Here is a 20,650-nt window from a genome sequence, read left to right as displayed (position 1 = left end):
AGAGACTGCCTCTGTTATACCTGTACCCCAGGATATAATTAAATATTATTTCTTCTCGTGACGTGTAGATACCGCTGCCATGTATGCTGGTGACCTGTTCTCCATGATGGTCAAACCTAGTTACAAAATCGTTGACCACAGTACGGGTTTGCCTGTGGAGGAAAGATTCCTCAACCACCAGTGGGGAAAGTTCGTTGACGGTGACTTCGTTGACTATCCTCCAAGTACCAGCCCGAGAAGCGAGGAGTTTAGGAGAGAGCATCCTGGACCGTCGTCTCAGTTGGATAAATCGTTCAGTGATGAGCTTGGCACTGCCATGGCGAAGCTATTCGGGGTCATGGGTGATAAACCATGACAGGGGGAAAAGTAAGTTTTAGCTCTCAAGTTTTGTTATTTATTCTTTTCTTGGTGACCTCGAAGTGCGGGTCAAGGCCTGAATTGCTCGAGCTATTTCATGAGAGAAGGGAACATTTTAAGTTCGGGTCCCACTTACCTTTGGGAAGTACATTGGGGACTTATACCCATCTCATATGAACCCATCTTAAAGTGGGCTTTTCCCTAATTAAAGTTGTGGGCAAGCCCATTTAACTTAAGAAGCCATTTAACTTGTATGACCCATTTCACTAAAGGCCCATTTAGCCCTATTGACCCAAGGATGGGTTGTTCCATTCACTTACCCATATAGAACAAATGGGTCAACCCATTTAGCTCTTGACCCATTTGGCTTAAGAGACCCAAGACCCACTTTCTATAAATAAGCCAAAGGGGGAGAAAGCATTCAATTCTCAATTACTTCTCCCATCTAACCTAAATCGTGGAGGAGAGAAAGAGGAGAGAAAGAGGAGGAGGAAGGTGGAGAAGCTTGGTGGAAGGTTGAGACCCCATCTCTTGGAGCCATAAATCGTGGAGCTCTCTCATCTTGGGGGTAGGTAAGCCATTGAAGCTTCTTCCTTCTTCTATTTTGGGTTTTAAAAGGGGTTGGAAAATGGGAGAGATTCGACCTAGAGCTCTCTTGGAACCTAAGAAATCGATGGAACCTTAAAGCCTAGGCTATGGTGGAGTTATTTCACTCCATTATGAGCTCTAATGTTAGTATTCTCATTTCATTTGAGAGATTTAAGGTTTGGACCCTATTATGCTTTAGGTTGGGTTCTTCTCGATTCCTTCTCTTGAACCTATTGAGATTGAATGGACCTAGAGAGGTCTTAGGACCCTAATGAGCTTAGGATGGAGTTTTCTTGATGTTCCTATGCTTTAAACCACTTGAAAATGGAACCCTTGGAGGGGGATCCTTTGGATTTTGGACCTGCAGGTGTGAGGATTTACATGTGGTTTTAGACCTGCAATAAACCACCCTGAAATTACCTCATTGAGAAGGCCCCTGGAAAGATAGGATTTATGGGCGGTTTCATTTTCTGAGAAACCACACCTGCAACCGTCCTTGACTGAGACTGTCCTAAGCCCCTGGTTTCCTAGGATTTACCTGTGGTTGCAGAATTTGGGCATGAAACCACTCCTGCAACCACTCTGTTTCTGAAACCTTGTACTTAAGTGGTTATGGGAGACCTTTTGGGGATCCTTTCCCTTTGCTCGTTTAACCTTATTTTACTCTTTGTTTAGGTTAATATATCCATCTTGTGGCTTATTACTTGATCGAGGCAACAACTTATAATCTTGGTGCTTGGCATATACATTGTGAGTGGGTTTGGTTGTTTGGGCTTGATATTATTATTGCATTATATATTATGTAATCATTATAATTATTAAGCATGCTTGCGCATATTGCATACTTTTATATATGATTGTTATGATGTTGGTTGGAAATGCTTTACTTTGATGGGTCTCGGTGCCAATGGGTGCCGGTTCCGAAACCCCGGATACTATATATATTTTATGAAGTCATTATGTTGAATGTCATATTGAACTGTATGCACCGTGCCGTGTTGATAACCGGGCACTAAACCAGATAAAAAGTTGATGCGCTCGGATTACCTCTCGGGACGATAAGACTTGCATGTAGTATATCTGCGGCTAGGATTTCACACCCTTATGCTACGACCCTTACCAACAGGGGTTTAGGTGTTGGGTAATCAGTACACCGGATTATGTGGAGGTGGGAGAGGCCAGTCATGGTAGTATTGGTTATCAGGGGTCTGCCACTGAGTGGTCTTGGAGGCTTCGATCGGCGTAGGTCCCAGGTGACAATTGAGGTTTCATTGTGGCGATAAGTTAAGTGACCCACAGTGTCTCCCGAGTTGTCACAGTAGCATATACCATTGACTTAGTTGTTTGTTAGGTGGAAAAATGGACTTAACATGTGCATGCATCATTGGACTATGTGAATTGCGTGTTGTGCATCCCCATCCCCTCACTGGCTCAGTGGAGCTAACCCCCTCGTGCGCACACTTTTTAGATTATGATGCATGTGACGGATATCTCGCGGGACTTGGAGTTCAGCCCTCGGGATACGATGAGATTGGTGAGCAGGAGCCGAAAGCCGTGTTTGAGGAACATGGCGACGGGTGTCCTTGTGATGATTGTGCCTACGAGCCGTGAGGATATTTGGGACTTGGTCCCTTTTTGATTTACTTTTGGGGCTTAGGCCTATGTTGAAATATTTACTGTTATACCCTTTTGATAGTTATTAGATGGTCATTGAAAATGTAACTAACTACTGTATTTATCATCTACCCTTTGAACATTTTGTAACTATTCAATTTATACGCTTCCGTAATACTACTAATCTTTGGAATGTAATATTCCTTTTTTTGCATTCTAATATTATATTGTGTTAATATTGGTTATGACTATGCGTTGGGACACTGTGTCAGTGATCCGGGCGATTTAGTAGGATGACACGCGTCGTCCTAGTCACCCTTTATATTATATTATATTCCTTGTCTGGAATAGGGGCGTGACAGCCTCAGCGCACGCCACCACTTCTGCTTCCATAGTGGAAGAAGCTGTCTTAGGTTGCTTGATGCTTCTCCATGAAACTGCTCCAAAAGCTAGTAGAAAAATGTATTTTGATGTAGATCTTCTTGTATCACCACATCCAGCATAATCTGAGTCCGAGTAGCCAACTAGTTTCAAATCATCAACACACTTGTATGAAAGCATGTGATTTTTTGTTCCTTTCAAGTATCTTAATACCTTTTTAGCTGCTGTCCAATGTGGCATTCTTGGATTCTTTTGGAATCTTCCTAATACTCCCACTACATAGGCTATGTCAGGTCTGGTACAGACCTGAACATACATCAAACTGCCTACTGCAGATGCATAGGGAATTTTCTGCATTTGTTGTTGCTCCAAGTCACTCATCGGACACTGTTCCAGACTAAGTCTGTCACCTTTGACGATTGGTGCTACACTTGGTTTAGAGTCCATCATTCTGAATCGATCTAAAACCTTATCGATATAGGCTCTCTGAGATAGTCCTAAAGTCTTATTCAACCTATCTCGATGAATTTCTATGCCTAAGACATAGAAGGCTTCACCCATATCCTTCATTTCGAAGTTTCGAGTCAGAAACTCTTTTGTCTCATGTAGCAATCCAAGATCACTACTTGCTAATAAGATATCATCCACATACAATACTAATATGATGAAACGACTTCCCTTAAACTTTATGTAGATACATTGATCAGCATGATTTTCAACAAACCCGAATGAAGTAATTGTGTGATCAAACTTCAGGTCCCATTGCTTGGAAGCTTGTTCCAAACCATTAATGGACCTATTCAGCTTACATACAAGGTGATCTCCCTTATCCGATATAAATCCTTCAGGTTGTTTCATGTATACCTCTTCTATTAATTCTTCATTAAAAAACGCAGTCTTGACATCCATTCGGTGTAACTTTAGATCATAATGAGCCACCAAGGCCATGACAATTCGCATTGAATCCTTCCTTGATACAGGAGAAAAGGTTTCTTTATAATCAATATCTTCCTTTTGATTAAATCATTTTGCCACAAGGCGAGCCTTATATCGTTCTATGTTACCTTTGGAATACCTTTTGGTTTTAAAAACTCATTTAGAGCCAACAGCTGTAGATCCCTTAGGCAACTCAACGAGCTCTCATACATGATTCTTTGCCATTGATTCCATCTCATCCTTCATGGCATTGTACCACAAGATAGAATTTTGGCTGCTTATGACTTGTTAAAATGATATTGGATCCACATCAACTCCAAAGTCAAATTCACTTTCTTGTAGATATACTTGACAATCTGAAGGAATTGTTGACTTCCTAGTTCTAGGGGATCTCCTCAAGCTTGGTTGTTTATCTAAATTTTCCTCATAATGAACATCTGGTTCACCAACAATCTGTTCTTCCTGTGGTATATCCGCATGAGGAGTTTCTTTCTCAACCTCAGTTGTAGGACAAGATAAATAATGGTAAGGCAAAAATGGTGTGCCATCACGTCCAGAGATGGAAGCTTCTAATGAAATGTCAAGTTCCTTGAATTCAACATTTCTTTCCTCTAGAAACTTAGCATTGTGTGACTCAACTATTCTGGGTGTGTGTGTAGGACAATAAAATTTGTAGCCTTTGGATAGTTCTGAATACCCAATGAAATATCCACTGATGGTCTTAGAGTCCAACTTCTTTTTCTGTGGGTTGTACACCCTTACCTCAACAGGGCATCCCCAAACACATACATGATGTAAACTAGGTTTCCATTCTTTCCAGAGCTCAAAAGGTGTTTTAGGCACAGCTTTGGAAGGAACCCTATTCAAGATGTAGACTGACATCTTTAGGGCTTCACCCCAGAAGGATAAGGAAAGATTAGAATTACTAATCATACTTCTTACCATGTCCATTAATGTGCGATTCCTTCATTCAGCAACACCATTTTGATCAGGTGATCCTGGCATGGTGTATTATGGAACAATTCCTTGTTCCTGAAGGAATTGAGCAAATGGACCTGGTTTTTGACCAGATTCTGTGTACCTACCATAAAACTCTCCTCCCCTATCTGAACGTACTATTTTAATCACTTTACCAGTTTGTTTCTCTACTTCTACTTTATAGTTCTTAAAAGCATCAAGTGTTTCATCCTTATGAACCAGAAGGTAGAGGTACATGAATCTAGAGTGATCATCTATAAAGGAGTTAAAGTATCTCTCTCCATTCAGGCATGGTGTGGGAAAAGGTCCACAAATGTCAATATGTATGATTTCTAAAATTTCTGAACTTCTCTTGGCACCTCTTTTGGATTTGTTGGTTTGTTTGCCCTTTATACAATCTATACAAATTCATAGATCAGTAAAGTCTAGAGTCTCAAGGACTTCATCCTTTATTAATCTTTTGATTCTATCAATGGAGATATGTTCTAATCTCCTGTGCCAAAGCTTGAAAGATTGTTCATTTGTAGCACAATGTTTGTTTCCAATATGTATAGAATTAGACAATAAATTGCATTCAAAAGTAGAATCTAAATGTAACAAATACAATCTATTAACTAAAATACCAGAACCAACATTAACATTGTTTTTCAGTAATAAAAATATTGTTCCTTCAAAAATAAATTAAAAACCTAATGGTGCTAGTCTAGGCACCGACAACAGGTTCCGATCAAATGATGGAAGGTAAAATGTCTTGTCTAAATCTAAAATAAATCCAGAAAGCAGAACTAGTCTGTAGATCCCTACAGCCTCAACTTGAGACGACATCCCTTCAGCTGAATAGACATGCTGCTCACTTAGAGTCGGTGGCCTTGTCTCCAGAAAACCCTGCAAGGAATTGGAAACATGAATTGTTGCACCTGAATCAATCCACCAATTTCCATAATGAGAATTCACAAAATTTGACTCATAACAGACAAAGGTCTGAAGAGTACCTTTCTTCTCCATCCACTGCTTATATTTGGAGCAATCCTTCTTCATGTGTCATTTCTTCTTACAGAAGAAATACTTATAAGCTTTCTTAATGCCCTCTTTCTTCATAGGCTTCTTCTATGGCTTCTTCTTCAGAGTAGACTTGCTGGATTGACCTTTCTCAAGAGTGGTTGTCTGGTACACACTCTCCTTTGACTCCCTCTTCAATCTCTCTTCTTCTTGAACACACATGGTTAGTAGTTCATTGAATGACCATTCATCCTTATGTGTGTTAAAAGAGATCTTAAAGGGACCAAACTCCTTAGGCAGAGTGTTCAGAATGTAATATACCAGAAAAGGTTCTGATTTCAGTTGGGCTGCTATGTCCCTGATGTGCATGATGTGTGCCCTCACACTCTTACTTGCACTATACTTAATGGAGCTGAACTGACCTATTAAGGTCATGGCTATGGCTTTGTCTGAACTCACAAATTGTGTCTCAATTTCTTTCATATATTCTTTAACTGTATCACAGTCAGGAATTGAACTCTTAATGGTCTTATGAATATGAGCCTTGATGATCGATAAGGAAATGCGGTTAGACTGCTCCCAATCCTTAAAGTGAGATATCTCAGCTGGAGTGCTAGAGTCTTTAAGAGGTGCAAGTTTATCCTCACGCAAAGCCAAATCATAATCCATTCACATCCCCATTGAGCATAGGAATTGAAAATTGGTTGTTAACCATTACTACAAAATTAAAAGATCTACAGTAAATAAAGCATGCTAAACCATTTTTATTGTTGTAGTACTAAAATTCAAACAATGTTAATTTTAATGATATTTAATCAAGTTCACTACAGCTTGCCTGTGGGTTAAAACCGTAAGTTGCAATGATACTCATCCTTTATACTGAATAATAATAATATTTATTTAGGGTGACAAACTTATGTCAGTCACAACTTACCTGTGGGCATCAGTTGCAACCAACTATATTCAATAACTAAATGATGAGATCAAAAATATATCCCATCCGACAACTTTACCTGTGGGCATCAACTACCTTAACGATCAATATTTTTATTCTATCCCAACTTGTATGCACTAAAATAGTCACTACCTGTGGGCATCATGTCTATTTTGTACATAAGATGTAATATATATATATATATATTTTTATTTTTTTTTGAAATTGTCTTTCATATTTATAAAATTACTTAATAGTCTTTATGGGATTTGATAGAGTATGTGGCATACAAAATCCCTTAATGGTAACTTTATAAATACAAGACAAGATAATAATAATATTATAAGTGTGCATGATTTATGAAGTTCTTATTTAAGTTTGATTCTCAATACAATTATAATATAAATAAATAAATATATAAATCAGCATGCTTATAACATCAAAATAAAGCAAAGATTTACCAATGATTCATAATGTAGTCTATTGAGCCAAACACACCANTNTNCNTNANANANANANANANANANATATATTATTGAACTTAACTTAATATATTCCTATCATAGCATGGACCACAAAATTACACCTCAAAGAACCACAATATGTACTCCCACCGTTCCAATGAAAAGTTTTTTCAAAATTGATTTACATAAAGTTATGTAACCAAAATGTATATATAAATCAAGTAATGAACCAAAGGAATCAAACTTGACCCAGGATGGATTAAAAAAATGGGTATTCAATCGGGCTTTTGGGTCGGGTTATCAGGTCGATGCATGTTAGCAAAGTTCTATACAGTGGCAAGGCACGTTAATAAACCCTTCACAATTTGAATTTCATATCTTTACAATTCAAATTAACGGTCAGTGCAAATACTAAAATACCCTTAACTAAATGGGTACAATTCACTAGTAAATGGGTGCAATGTAAGAATATATTGAAATTACTGTATTACCCCCAAATTTTGTGTATAAGCAACGACCCATTTCTTAGTCCCTTTTAGAATAACAGAAATGCCATCAAAAGATGACTCGACATGTGGCGAGTAGTTTTAACTATCTTTTCAAAGACAAAATATGCCCTCTTTTATCATTTAATTTACACCCATGTGCAATTACAATTTGCCTAAATTAATTAGACAATGCCACTTGTCAAAAGCTATTACTAACCACAAACCAAAGGACTAAAAAGCCCCTAACAAAAGCTGAAATTAAAGGAATAGACCATTTTCTATATGGAATAACCCACCCACAAGGTTTCGACAATGACCGCTACCATGGTCGCTACCCCAATGCACTCTGGTCATAGCAATCCATGGCTGCTACCATCACAGTCAACAGTGCCGGTATATATGCCGACCTATATTGTTTGTTTGTTTTTTTTATTTTTTTTTTATTTTTTTTTATTTTTTTTTTATTTTTAAAAGACTGCAAAAGAAATCAGTGAATCAAAAATTGACCATCACGGTCGGATAACCATTATCATGCCAAGGTTTCGATGGATAGGAGACGACCATAACCTCCCGCTCTGATACCACCTCTTCACACAATTAATTTAATTAAGGCGGAGTACACGGAACATACCTCCACCATTAGGACCGAGATTTGCCATCCCTCCCAATCAATCTTGGCCGATCTTTTGAAGAAGCAGAGTTTTTGTTGCCTTGAACTTCTTCTGATTTTTAAAAGTCTCTCACTCACACACTCACGATAGATAGGTTGTGTGTTGTATATCTTTTAAAACCAGGGAGTCCAATCTCCTTAAGGTTCTCATTTCGATAATTCCTTCCATCAAGGACTTTATCTTAATGGAGCTTAATGAAGTGCATATTCCCACTACTAAGACGGTTAGAGTTTCTAAATGGAATATGAAGACATACTATCACTTCTTATCCTATGCTGATGTGGCACTTGTTATCCTATGCTGACATGGCACAGAGGCCATATCGGCTTACAAAAACAATCATACACATTTTGATATTATTGGTCTGGGATCTGGACCTGAATTAGAGAAGCATCTCAAGTTAGGATGAAGAAGAAGAAGAAGGGTAAGTTGGTCATTGTAACTTCATAAGTTTCAGTTGAATAACTCATGGGTAAAATGGATTTTTTCATTCAACCATTAACAACGGACTAATACCGTCAAGTTTTATGCGGGCATCAAGTAATTGTTTGAAAAGTTAGGTGCATCAAGTTGAATACCTCATATGGATAAAATGGATTTTTTCATTCAACTGTTAACAACAGACTAATATCGTCAAGTTTCATGGGGGCATCAAGTAATTGTTTGAAAAGTTAGGTGCATCAAGCAATCGGGCCATAGTACGTGTGGTGTACAAGTAATTTTCCTAATAATAATAATAAATTCAAGAATATATACAAATGATACTTTAAACCATGAATTACATGTTTATAGACTGTATTAGGTTCACAATCGATCCAAACTTATGCCCAATTGACTGATACAATCTTTTTTTTTTTTTTGGGTAAAGAGTAGATTGATACAATCAACTATACAAGTATGGCATCGATATGTATTTAATTTACGGTATCAAAGATATATCGATTATTATCAATACCAATATCAAAACATATTGGCCGTATCATGCCATATCATCCCAATTGAGATAGACTCATGGGAGTGCTGGCATAGGCCACACTCCGGGACAGAGAACTTTCTCCCTTAATCAAAATACCATTTTTTTTTTTTAATAAAAATCATATTCATGCTGTACCGGCAAAATCATATGGTTTCACATATACAATCTGATACTAATACATATTCATACAGAACTGTACTGTACCACTCCCTCTCCTAGTTGGCCATCGTAGTGGGACCGCCCATCTATTTATGTGGATCCAAATCTCAGGTTCTCTGCCCCTCGCTATAAGAACCGAAAACTAGGATTTGTCTAAACCTCAACGAAGTTTGTGAATTGGTGAAGCGGCTGCCTTGTCTCTCTCGCACCAGATCTCAGGTAAATTGCAGATCTCCTATTTAGGCTTCCGATTTCGTCTTGCTAATGAAATCTCTCTCTCTCTCTCTTTTTCCCCTTTAAAGTTCGCTTGGCTTCTTAAAATTTGGATTATCGAAGCTGGGTAACAATCTTCTAATCGCAAGATCTATGATGCACACCACATAATTCTGTTATTGTTTTCATCCTAATAGATAATATGGACTCACCACTCTTTGTATGTTATGGGAATACTGTGTTAATATTTTGTACAATAAACTTACTATGTATACTTAATCCTCGGATAATACGTACTGAAATGCCTCTGGTGTACAACAAGCTGGGTTGCTAACCTGCAACTTCGTTTGACAGCAATCTTGAATAAATTTGTCGTTACCTCAGAGATTTTACTCAAAAAGTTACTCATGATTATGTGATAGAAATTCTTGATCAAAAAATTGTAATCATCTGTGGGTTGTTGTGAGAATCTTGACAGTACAGAGAAGAAAAATCTTGTTGAAAAGTTTTGATTACTCCAGCAATGAGGATTTAGAGTGATTTTATACCGTGACTTGCAAAACAAGGAAACATCAAAGATTAGAGACTCCAAATCAACCCTTTCAAACACAATCACCAAACAGTCTTCATTCAACTCTTCCCATCTTCTTTATGAGAAGTCATCCATATCTCTTACTTATATGACCTTGAGCATTTGGTAATTGGGTTTATAAAGGAATGGATGCTCATAAGACCAAAAAAGATCTTGCCTTGCTTATTTCTTTTTTCTTTATTTTTTTAATATTGTGTTACCGTATTTGCGTAGGAAGCAATATATTGGTTTGTTTACCATATTGATTAAGACAGATCTTATCTTGTCAGTCTCTTGTTGCAAGTCAATCCTTATCTTCTATATTTACATTGCCGATCATTTGGCATCTCCTCATTTTATTGAAGTCGTAATCTTGCCCTCTACGTTTTTAGAGTGTGCTAATGAATTGCAAAACTAAATCTCTGATCTAACAGTATTACCTTATTTGAATGGGAAACAATATCTTAGTTTGTTTACCATATTGATTAAGATACTCCGAATTCTCAAGAGCAACTGTTGAATATAATCATCATTTTCAATCATATCTCCCTTGGGAGAAGATTTAAGTCGTGATTCGTTGGATGAACAGTAATAGGCGAAGGATTTGCTGTGCTTACAGAAACCATTATTTCTTAACATTGTTTGACCTTGAATATCTGTCATTTAGATTTAATTTTAATTTCGGTGGGTGCGTGAAATGAAAACTAGTATAAATTGCTTTTCTTGATGTCGATAGACCCAAAAGTTTTGAAGTCGAGGAAGGGAAGCTTAGACTCTTTAGTATCATTAAAATATTATGCTGCTCGGTTGATCCTTGTTGTTGCTCAAAAATAACATGATTCCCTATAGTTTCTGTATTAGTTAATTTGTAATATATGTGCTTTTAGACCTTTAGGTTGAGATTTGTATTTTCTTTTCAGTTGTAAGTTAACTATGGAGACTTTGGTATGAGTATTGTATCTTGGAGTCCTTCATTCCAAGGAGTAGGAATCATCCACTTTCAGTAGTTGTTGTGGAGTTGGGGCAATTCCTATGGTTTTCCTTCATTTTTTTATTAAATCTTTGTGTCTGGGAAGGGATGGGGGGGATTTTTATCCTATGTTGTAACTGCACGGTGCTGTACTACATCGTGCGGCGGCTGCAGAGGCCATGTGCACTATATGGGGCCCGCTATGCCACATGACCTCTGCAGTACCGCACGATGCAGTACAACACCGTGCTGTAACAGGAGAGGATAACGATTAGGGGGGTTGGTGGTTGTTAGGCATTATTAATTAACTTTTGAAAAATAGTGTTCATTGGGTCTTTTGAAGGTGGGTATGTTGACTGACTTTTATTTGTCTTTAGATGACTAAGGAATGGAGCTTTAATGAGGCAAAAGCAATAATTAGAACGATCAATACTCTTCCGTTTTTCACTAGCAAATTAATATTTACTGAGGAAACACCATGTTATTTTTCCTCAAATGCGGGAAGGCATGGAAGATGTAAGAGCTTGTGGAGTTATCTAGGTTGGACTAGACATGGAGTGTTTTTCAGTACAGACTTTCTAAGAACTAAGAAGCTTTGATGAGAATCAGACCTAGCCGAAAACTACAAAAGGAGGAACCAGAAATAAAAGGCTGCTAGAATTCCTAGTTGTTTTGAAGCTGGGATAAGCTGGGATAAGCTTGTTCCTGTTTAGAAGTTATTTTGGATAAGTCTAAAGGGGACCTAGAGCAATTAATAAATGTGGGAACATGAGAAGCGCTAACTAGTTTCAGATATTAATTAAAGTTGTAGAATCTTAGAATCTATTATTTCAGTCAAGAAGTCAGTTTCAATGATAATTGTTTAAGTCCTTAAAAATGTACTGTTCATTATTCTAGACTATTCTAGAGTCTAGACCTTATGTGTGAAAGTCCTAGTGAGAATCTACTATCCTCCCTACTACTCTATTGAAAGTATTGCCTATAACCATTTTGGAGCTATTTGAATGAAGAGTTTTCAAGTTGCTACTGCTAATCCTAGTACTCAAAGGTTCCTCCTATTCCTTTGACAATGTTAGATCAGACCTTGAACCAAGGCCTGTCAAACGAGGTGGACTCCACCCATTTCATATCCCACCAACTTCAAATCCCTCTATTTTCATCCAAACATTCCATCTGCTGAAGTCCCATTATTTGATTATTTCAACATATCTTAGGTGCTGGTTGGCCTTGGCTACATCAAATTTGTTACGTCTGGATGCTAATTAAGGTTAGGCTGGCTTTAGTATGTTATTTGTTACATTTTAGTATTGGTTTGATTTATTTTGTCTTTTGTCTATTAACCTTAAACTTAGCCACAAACTTTTTGCCAAGAGAGTGGTAAGTTCTGCCTGAAGCAATTTTTTTTTTGTCTATTAACCTTAAACTCGGCTCAAACTTTCGCCAAGAAAGTTGTTGGTATTCCCTGGAACAAAGATAGACCATGGATTCTGGGTAATTTTGTTATGGACTGCAGTTGCTTTTCTCAATGGTAGTGATGCAGGTCCAAGCACTAGGAAGAAGAAGAAACCATGACTTGGCTGTTTTTTGTATTTTCGTTGGAGCCTTTATTTTCCATACTTAATTTTTTTTAGTGTTTTAGGGGTAAAACAGTCTTTTCCCCTTTTATTTGCTTAGTTATTCCCCCTCCACGATTTTAGAGGGATGAGTTATTTTGTTTGTTTTATTTGTTTAAACTTGTACTCCTATTTAGAGTACAAGCCTGCTGTTTTGTAATTAGGATTTAGGTTAGGAACCACCAGTCCTAGTGGGACTTTGTCATGGCTTCTTCTTCTTCCTATTCCCCTTACATCTTCTATACTAGATTGTGAGCAAGCGAGCGCATTGCCAAGATAATTGTTGATAGTGGCAGCTATGTTAATATTGTTTCTGAAGACCTTGTGAAGAAGGCAAATCTGAAATTTGAAAAGCATCCAATGCCATACAAAGTCTCCTTATTGAATGGGAATAAGCTTGATGTGAACAAGAGGTGCTATGTTCCCTTACAAGCCCACAAATATTCAGAGGAAATTTGGTGTGATATCATCCCGATGAGAATGACTGATGTGCTATTAGGGAGACCATGGCTATACGACAACGATGTTGCCCTCCTAGGAAGAAAAAACCTGTGTGTGTTTCAACATAAGGGAGAGCAGATCAAGTGGTACCCCCTTAATTTGCCTAAAGAAGCACGCAACCGCCATGTCATGCACACCAATCAGAAGGGGATAGAATCTGGAAGTAATTTGTTAGCTGTCCCATAAAGAGAGTTTGAACAAACTAGCCATGATACAGGCTTGGTTCTTGCCGTGGTGACTCAAGAGGTTGCTACCCAATCCAAAGTGAAGTTTACACAGCCTATCAAGGAGTTATTGCAGGATTTTTTGGGTGTAGTGCCAGAAGAATTGTCCAACAAGTTACCCCCACTGAGAGACATTCAACATGCCATCGATTTGGTACCTGGTACTATGTTACCAAATCTGCCCACCTACAGGATGAGTCCCTCTAAGCATGAAGAACTTAATAAACAAGTTGGAGAGCTTCTCAAGAAGGGGTTTATTGAAGAAAGCATAAGCCCTTGTGCTGTTCCAGCCTTGTTGACAACAAAGAAGGATGGTTCGTGGCGCATGTGTGTGGACAACAGAGCTATCAACAATATTACCATCAAGTATAGTTCCCAATTCCTAGGCTTGATGACATGCTAGACATGCTGTTCGGTTCTAAGTCTTTTCCAAGATCGATTTTCGAAGTGGATACCATCAGATTCGCATCCGGCCTAGAGACGAATGGAAGACAGCCTTCAAGACCAAAGATGGATTGTTCGAGTGGAAGGTCATGCCCTTTGGCCTGACGAATGCACCTAGCACATTCATGAGAGTCATGACACAGGTACTTCGTCCTTTCATCGGTAAATTTCTCGTTGTTTATTTTGATGACATTTTGGTGCACAGTAAGCACCCAGATGAACATATAGATCACCTGAAACAAGTTCTAAGAGTGCTCCGGCAAGAGAAGCCGTTTATCAATTTAAAGAAGTGCTGCTTCATGCTGCCCAATGTTGTTTTTCTTGGTTTTATAATCTCTTCAAAGGGTGTTGAAGCTGGTCCCGATAAGGTCCGAAGCATTATTGAATGGCCTATTCCGACGACATTCACTGAAGCACGAAGCTTCCACGGTTTGGCTTCCTTCTACAGGCGATTCATTCGCAATTTTAGTGCCATCATGGCACCCATAACCAAATGCACCAAGCAGAATAAGGGTCAGTTCAAATGGACAACAGCAGCTCACAAAGCCTTCCAGGTGATTAAGAAGAAGATGACTGAAGCTCCAGTGCTACGCCTGCCCAATTTTGACCATATTTTCGAAGTTGCTACTGATGCTTCCCATGTTGGTCTAGGCGGAGTTCTTATGCAGAATGGGCATCCCATTGCCTTCTACAGTGAAAAACTTAATGATGCCAAGACTCGGTACTCTACCTATGACATAGAGCTTTATGCTGTTGTTCAGGTCTTGCGACATTGGAGACACTATCTTATTGGCAAAGAATTCGTCCTGTACACTGATCATGAGGCACTCAAGCACCTCCACCCACAGAAGTCCATTAGCACCAGGCATGCTAAATGGGTTACATATCTACAGGATTTCAATTTTGCCCTCAAATACAAGTCAGGAAAGGAGAACACAGTGGCTGATGCACTGAGTAGAAAAGTCCTGACTTTGAACACTTTCTTAGCCCATGCACTTAGCATCGAGCAAATCAAAGAAGAGTATGCTAGTGACAAGGCCTTTCAAGTCTTATATGCTGATTTGAAGCAGGTGGACAACACCCTAAGTATTCATTACATGATGGTTACCTGTTCTTAGGAACCCGACTTTGCATTCCCGATTTGTCCTTACGACACCATATTATCAGGGAGTTACATGGAGGAGGCTTAGGAGGACATTTCGGGAAAGATAAAACCATCTTGTAGGTGACTGATCGATATTATTGGCTTCACTTGGCCAAAGATGTAGAGCACGTAATCCAGAGATGCCGAGTCTGCCAGCTAGCTAAAGGTACGAACCAAAACACAGGTCTCTATTCACCACTGTCGATCCCTCACCAGCCCTGAGTTGATCTCAGTATGGATTTCGTACTTGGACTGCCCCCTATTAAAGAAATATTTGATTCCATCATGGTGGTGGTTGATAGATTCACCAAGATGGCTCACTTTATCCCCTGTTGAAGAACACTTGATGCTTCCCACATTACCAAGCTATTTTTCAAGGAGATTGTTTGCATCCATGGGTTACCCAGTACCATCGTCTCGGATCGTGACGTGAAATTTATGAGTTACTTCTGGAAGACTCTATGGCTGAAGACAAACACCAAGCTTTTGTTCTCTACCGCATTCCACCCCCAGATTGACGAGCAAACAGAAGTAGTCAACAGAAGCCTTAGCAACTTGTTGCGGTGTTTGGTCTGCGATTATGAGAAGACATGGCCCTCTATCCTTGACATTGCTGAGTTCGCATACAACAGTTTTGTGAACAGGACCACCGGTCGTACTCCTTTCGAGATTCTCCTTGGGATACAACCCCTTCGTCCTATTAATCTCATTCCCTTATCCCCTCAAGCTCAGGTAAGTGTAGAAGCAGATGAGTTCCTCCGTCCTATTAATCTCATTCCCTTATCGTCTACGGTTCCCTGATCGGGGTCCACCCTCTTCTTGTGAGAGGCACTAGGGAACCGCATACGACAAAAATTCCTCTCCCCCCCCCCCCCACACAAAAAAAAAAGAAGAAGAAGGAATTTGCTAATGTAGTTGGTATAAATCGGACTCTAGGATGCTCGCTAACTGTAGTATCATCCTTTTGGGTATATTGGCAGCAACAAACAACAACAACAACAACAATTAGGGGTGCAAGTTTGCCCGCACCCATCCTGAGCCTGAATGGGGTCCGGGCTGAGATATTTGGCCCTTAGGCTCAGAAGGCAGGTCAGGACTAGAAATTTTTGGCCATGAGTCAGAGTTGGATTGGGCCAGGATTGAGGTATTAGGCTAAGCTTGGTCTGGCCCGACCTGACCCTGTTTTAAGTTATACTCTAAAATATATATTGGTATGATATATATATTATAAACTTTAAACGTTACCCATATTTTGTTAAATAATATATTATATATAAAGATAATAAGTGATATAATACAATTTTTTTGATGAAAGTGTAATCACACAAACCACACACCAATCCCAAAAGGTTAACCGATATAATACAATTTATTATAGTGTTATTTTACTTAAAATTGATAATTTTCTCCCGGTCCATTCTAGCCTATGCATTTCCTTCCCTCTTCCCATGATCAAAGCCAATCAGGATCAGCCTGGCCCGGCCCTGGAGGGTGGGTTAGGGTTGGATTTTTCAGGCCCCGAGTCAGGGTCGGGTAAGGCCTAGGCCTAGCTAAGGGGACTCAAGGTTGGGCTAGGGTTCTATAAAGCTCGGCCCAACCCGACTCTATTTGCAACCCCAACAATAATAGAAATTCAATAAAAAAATCCAAAAAATTATACAAATGATTGATATGTACCGATCATATAACTCAATACGCCTTGATACCTGATATTTAAACCATGGATTAGAGGTTTATAGACCCTGTGAGGTTCATGATCAATATGCCCGATTTATGACTGAGACAATCAACCATGTCGGTGTCAGTATTAGGAATTGATATGGATTTAGTTCAATGTATCAATGATATTATCGATCATTGTCGATACCGAAAATGAAACCTATTGACCGTATCATGCCATATCATCCAAATTCCATATCAAAACACCATTTTTTCAAAAAAAAAAAAAAAAAAAAAAAGCATATTCATACTGCGTTGATTGGTTCAGAATGTAGTAAAATAATTATTTTTTTCTTTTTAATACACAAATAAAACAGAAGTTTAACCATTGAGTTGGAAATTGGATCAAAAGGCAAGAACTGTATCCGGGGGACCTTTTAATCTGCTCCATCCCTAGGCAGGTCCATTTTCCCAAGTTCCTCTAATTGAGGGGAATGAAAATAACTATCCTATCCGTACCTGAACACATCACCTGATTGGGGTCCATCTCCTCTATTAAAGGAACTTGGAGAAATAGAGCTGACAGAAAATGGAATAGATAAAAATACGTATCCAAGCGGGGAGATCCAACTTGGAAGTGAAGTTATTATTTGTCCAACGCTACCTCGGATTTGGGTTTTTTGGGTTACGGGTTGAATCAAAGTGGGTCAATTTGGGAAGAAAAACGGAGGATTATGGAGAGCCGTTGGATCGTTACGATCCACGTGTCGCATCTCAGATAGCGTTGGGCAAGAGTTGGGAGATGTTAGAGTTGGAAAAGGAGCCGAATCCCTAAACCTCAGGTTCTCTCCCCTTCGCTATAAGAACCGAACCTAGGGTTTTTAAAATCCCCCTCCAAAGTTTGTGAATCGGTGAAGCGGCTTCCTCATCTCTCTCTCGCGACAGAGTTCAGGTAAATTGCAGATCTCTTCTTTACGCTTCTGATTTCGTCTTTCCAATGAAAGCTCTTTGTTTTCCTTTGAAGTTTCTTGGCTTCTTTAAATTTGGATTATCACGAATCAGGGTAACAGTTTTCTAATCGCCAGATCTATGATGCAAATCACATAATTCTGTTATTGTCTTCTTCGTTTAATTTGGTGGATAATAAATAAATCTCAATAAAATTAGAGGAGACCTAAAACCAATTGATAATGGTTTGACATGGTTTAACTGATAGTAAAGACAAAACAGACCCCTGGTTTCCCTATGGGCCTGCGGTACTCTGTTTTTTCTGAATTTCTAGGACAACATACCTACTACTATAACAGTATTACAGATCTGTTTCATATTTTTGGGGAATATTGGCACTTCTGAAAGGCACCCTCGATCTGTTTTTGGTGTCAATCTGACACCCTGGTGTTCTGATTTCTTCAATTTTCCAAATTCTGGGTTTGTAATTTCAAATTCCTCTTATATCATTTCTGAGTCCTATATCTTCATTGGAATTAGTTATATTGTAGTGTTTTTTCTCCCCCATTCTCTTACTATCCCTCTCCAGCTTTGGAGACTTATCAAAGGAGGTTGGTCTATATTTCTGTTACCTGTCAGTTATGATTAGAATCTGCTCATCATTGGCTGGCACTGGCATTTGTTCTTTAGGATTGGTTTTTTATATATATTTGACTATTGGGTATATCTGATATCTTTCATCTATTATCCGATGTCCAGAAGGAAAAAGTATGGTATGAAACAAAGGGCAAAGAGAGCCCTTCTTTTTTCCTCCCTTTCTGACTTCTCTTTCTTTGTTTGTTGTTGTTTTTGTTTTTTTCTCAAGCAAAAAGAACTTTATTCCGTGAGCTTAATGTTTTCTAGAATGGATAATGTTTGAACTATGTTAACATTTTTCTTTTTAATGTTTTCTTTTCTACAACTAATTGATCTGTAAATCTCTCTCTCAGTATTTAGTTCACCTTCTCTTATAGTCAATCTTAGCAGCATCTGTAAAGATTTTCCTGTGCCCTTACCTATGTGAAGAATCTAACAGAAGCATTACCCCGAGGCATGAGAGTAAAAACACTTGGAAACATGGTCAATTAGGGCCACAGTCGACCCGACCCAGCCCAATCAGGATCAATCAGGGCCTGGCAGGGCTAGGGCAAACCTTTTCTGAGTCGGACTGGGTTGAGGGTATGTTATGCCCTGGCAGGGTAGGCTGGGCTTGGGTTTAGGTCAAGGCTCCTAGGGTTGGGCAAGGGTTTAGGGCCGGCCCATTGACACCCCTATTCATCCAAAAATTCTATCTACTGTAGTCCCATTATTTGATCAACTCTGCTCAAACCTACGCCAAGAAAGTGGTGGGTTTTCCCTGAAACAAAGGTAGACAGTAGATTTTGGGTAATACTGTTCTGCACTTCAGTTGCTTTTCTCAATGGTAGTCTTCCAACATTTGCAGTATCTCTCAGAGAGTGGCAATTGTGAGCTGTACAGGGTTCAGATAATTTGGTAGTTGACTAGCTTATCTTTTTGTCAAAGTTGTTACCACCACTTTAGCTAGAATCTGTCAATCATTATCTGTTTTTGGGGAACTACTTGTCAGAACTAACTTTCTAATCTCTGATTACTCTGTATGCTAGACAATTCAGCTTGCTTTATGCACCTGAGTAGCTTGATGATATTCTAGTGCAAATTGTTTAAGTGTTGCAATACTTTTTATATGATCCTATTTCAACTCTTTTTCACTTCTTTTGGCTGTCAACCATACAGGATGGATAGTCAGGTGAAGCTTGCAACTGTGGTGAAGGTGATGGGTCGAACAGGTTCCAGAGGGCAGGTTACCCAGGTGAGGGTCAAGTTTGTGGATGACCCGAATCGGCTCATTATGAGGAACGTGAAGGGACCTGTCAGGGAAGGAGACATGCTCACCCTGCTCGAGTCTGAAAGGGAAGCTAGGAGGTTGCGTTGAGTGCTTGTTCAATTCAACAGTGTTGTTGTTTGAGTTGTGTTTTATGTGTCTTATTTTTGGCTAGGATTCAGTTGGTTTCTTATGTGGTTATGGGAATACTTTGCGGTCTAATCTTACGAGTATCAGTTTTGATCTTTGTAATCATTACCCATAAAAAACGTTGTAATGTAATAGTAATGCCTGTGATGGTGACACTGTTATTCAGATAATGTTATTAAACTTATTTATCTGCTTAGGCCTTGGCTCTTTCTCTCTTTCAGTACTTAATATTTGGGTTATTATGTATTATATGTTTGGACCTTATATAGCAGAAATGTGGAAGAGGGGGGGGGGGGGGGGGGGCGGGGGTGGTTGGTGCTGGCTTAATTTGTCATTGAATCAATTGGATGTCTGTAGCCCTAGCCAGGGTTTGGGCAAGGTTAATACTACCTTAGCATACTTGGGACAATACAAGCGGATATTTTCAACCCAGTCAATGGAGTATGCCTTGGATTTTGAGAGATTTCTATAGGAAATATAATTTGTGCAACAATCAAGTTTATCACTTGCAGTAAGAGGGTTAGCAGCTGGGGGCTGAGACCTCTTCTACATGTGTATGGATGTTGTAATGGCTATGGATTCCTCTTGTTTGTTTTAATGGAATGGAGTCTGTAATCTTGTTGGGCTCCCTCTTTTTATGGTTTCGTAAATGGTGGCCATTTTAATTTTTCCTACATATCCATCGAGTAGTTTCACTCTCTGAGCTTAATTTGTGGGGAATTAGATCTCCAACTCAACAATGGATTAGGAAATGAAAAAAATGGAATGTAGGATTTTTTCTCTTTT

General features: G+C 38.9%; 2 protein-coding genes across 4 annotated transcripts in view; both read left to right on the top strand.

The window, feature by feature from the left end:
* Positions 1-9,678: 9,678 nt before the first annotated feature.
* LOC122642882 (40S ribosomal protein S28) lies at positions 9,679-19,870 on the top strand. 3 transcript variants are annotated; one of them, XM_043836491.1, is made up of 2 exons: positions 9,679-9,764; positions 19,627-19,870. In XM_043836491.1, exon 2 carries the CDS (start codon positions 19,628-19,630, stop codon positions 19,823-19,825), a length of 198 nt encoding a protein of 65 aa, XP_043692426.1. In that variant the 5' UTR covers positions 9,679-9,764; position 19,627; the 3' UTR covers positions 19,826-19,870. The 3 variants fall into 3 exon arrangements, with proteins under 3 accessions (XP_043692426.1, XP_043692428.1, XP_043692427.1); XM_043836493.1 differs by having other exon boundaries at positions 9,715-9,792; positions 19,624-19,870; XM_043836492.1 differs by lacking the exon at positions 9,679-9,764 and adding an exon at positions 17,796-17,836.
* The window catches only part of LOC122642883 (40S ribosomal protein S28-like), a 57,231-nt gene continuing 46,295 nt past the window's right edge, over positions 9,715-20,650 (top strand). Inside the window, exon 1 of the mRNA XM_043836497.1 lies at positions 9,715-9,764. The gene's annotated coding sequence lies outside the window, so the exon portion shown is untranslated. The remainder of the gene's footprint in view (positions 9,765-20,650) is intronic.

Source organism: Telopea speciosissima, chromosome 10 (assembly GCF_018873765.1).
Source record: "Telopea speciosissima isolate NSW1024214 ecotype Mountain lineage chromosome 10, Tspe_v1, whole genome shotgun sequence".
In the NCBI taxonomy this organism is placed as follows: Eukaryota; Viridiplantae; Streptophyta; class Magnoliopsida; order Proteales; family Proteaceae; genus Telopea; species Telopea speciosissima.
This window is presented reverse-complemented; position numbering and strand designations above follow the sequence as displayed.

Coding starts and splice junctions, on each gene's coding strand:
- LOC122642882 (XM_043836491.1), top strand. CDS start 19,628: ATGGATAGTCAGGTGAAGCTTGCAACTGTGGTGAAGGTGATGGGTCGA.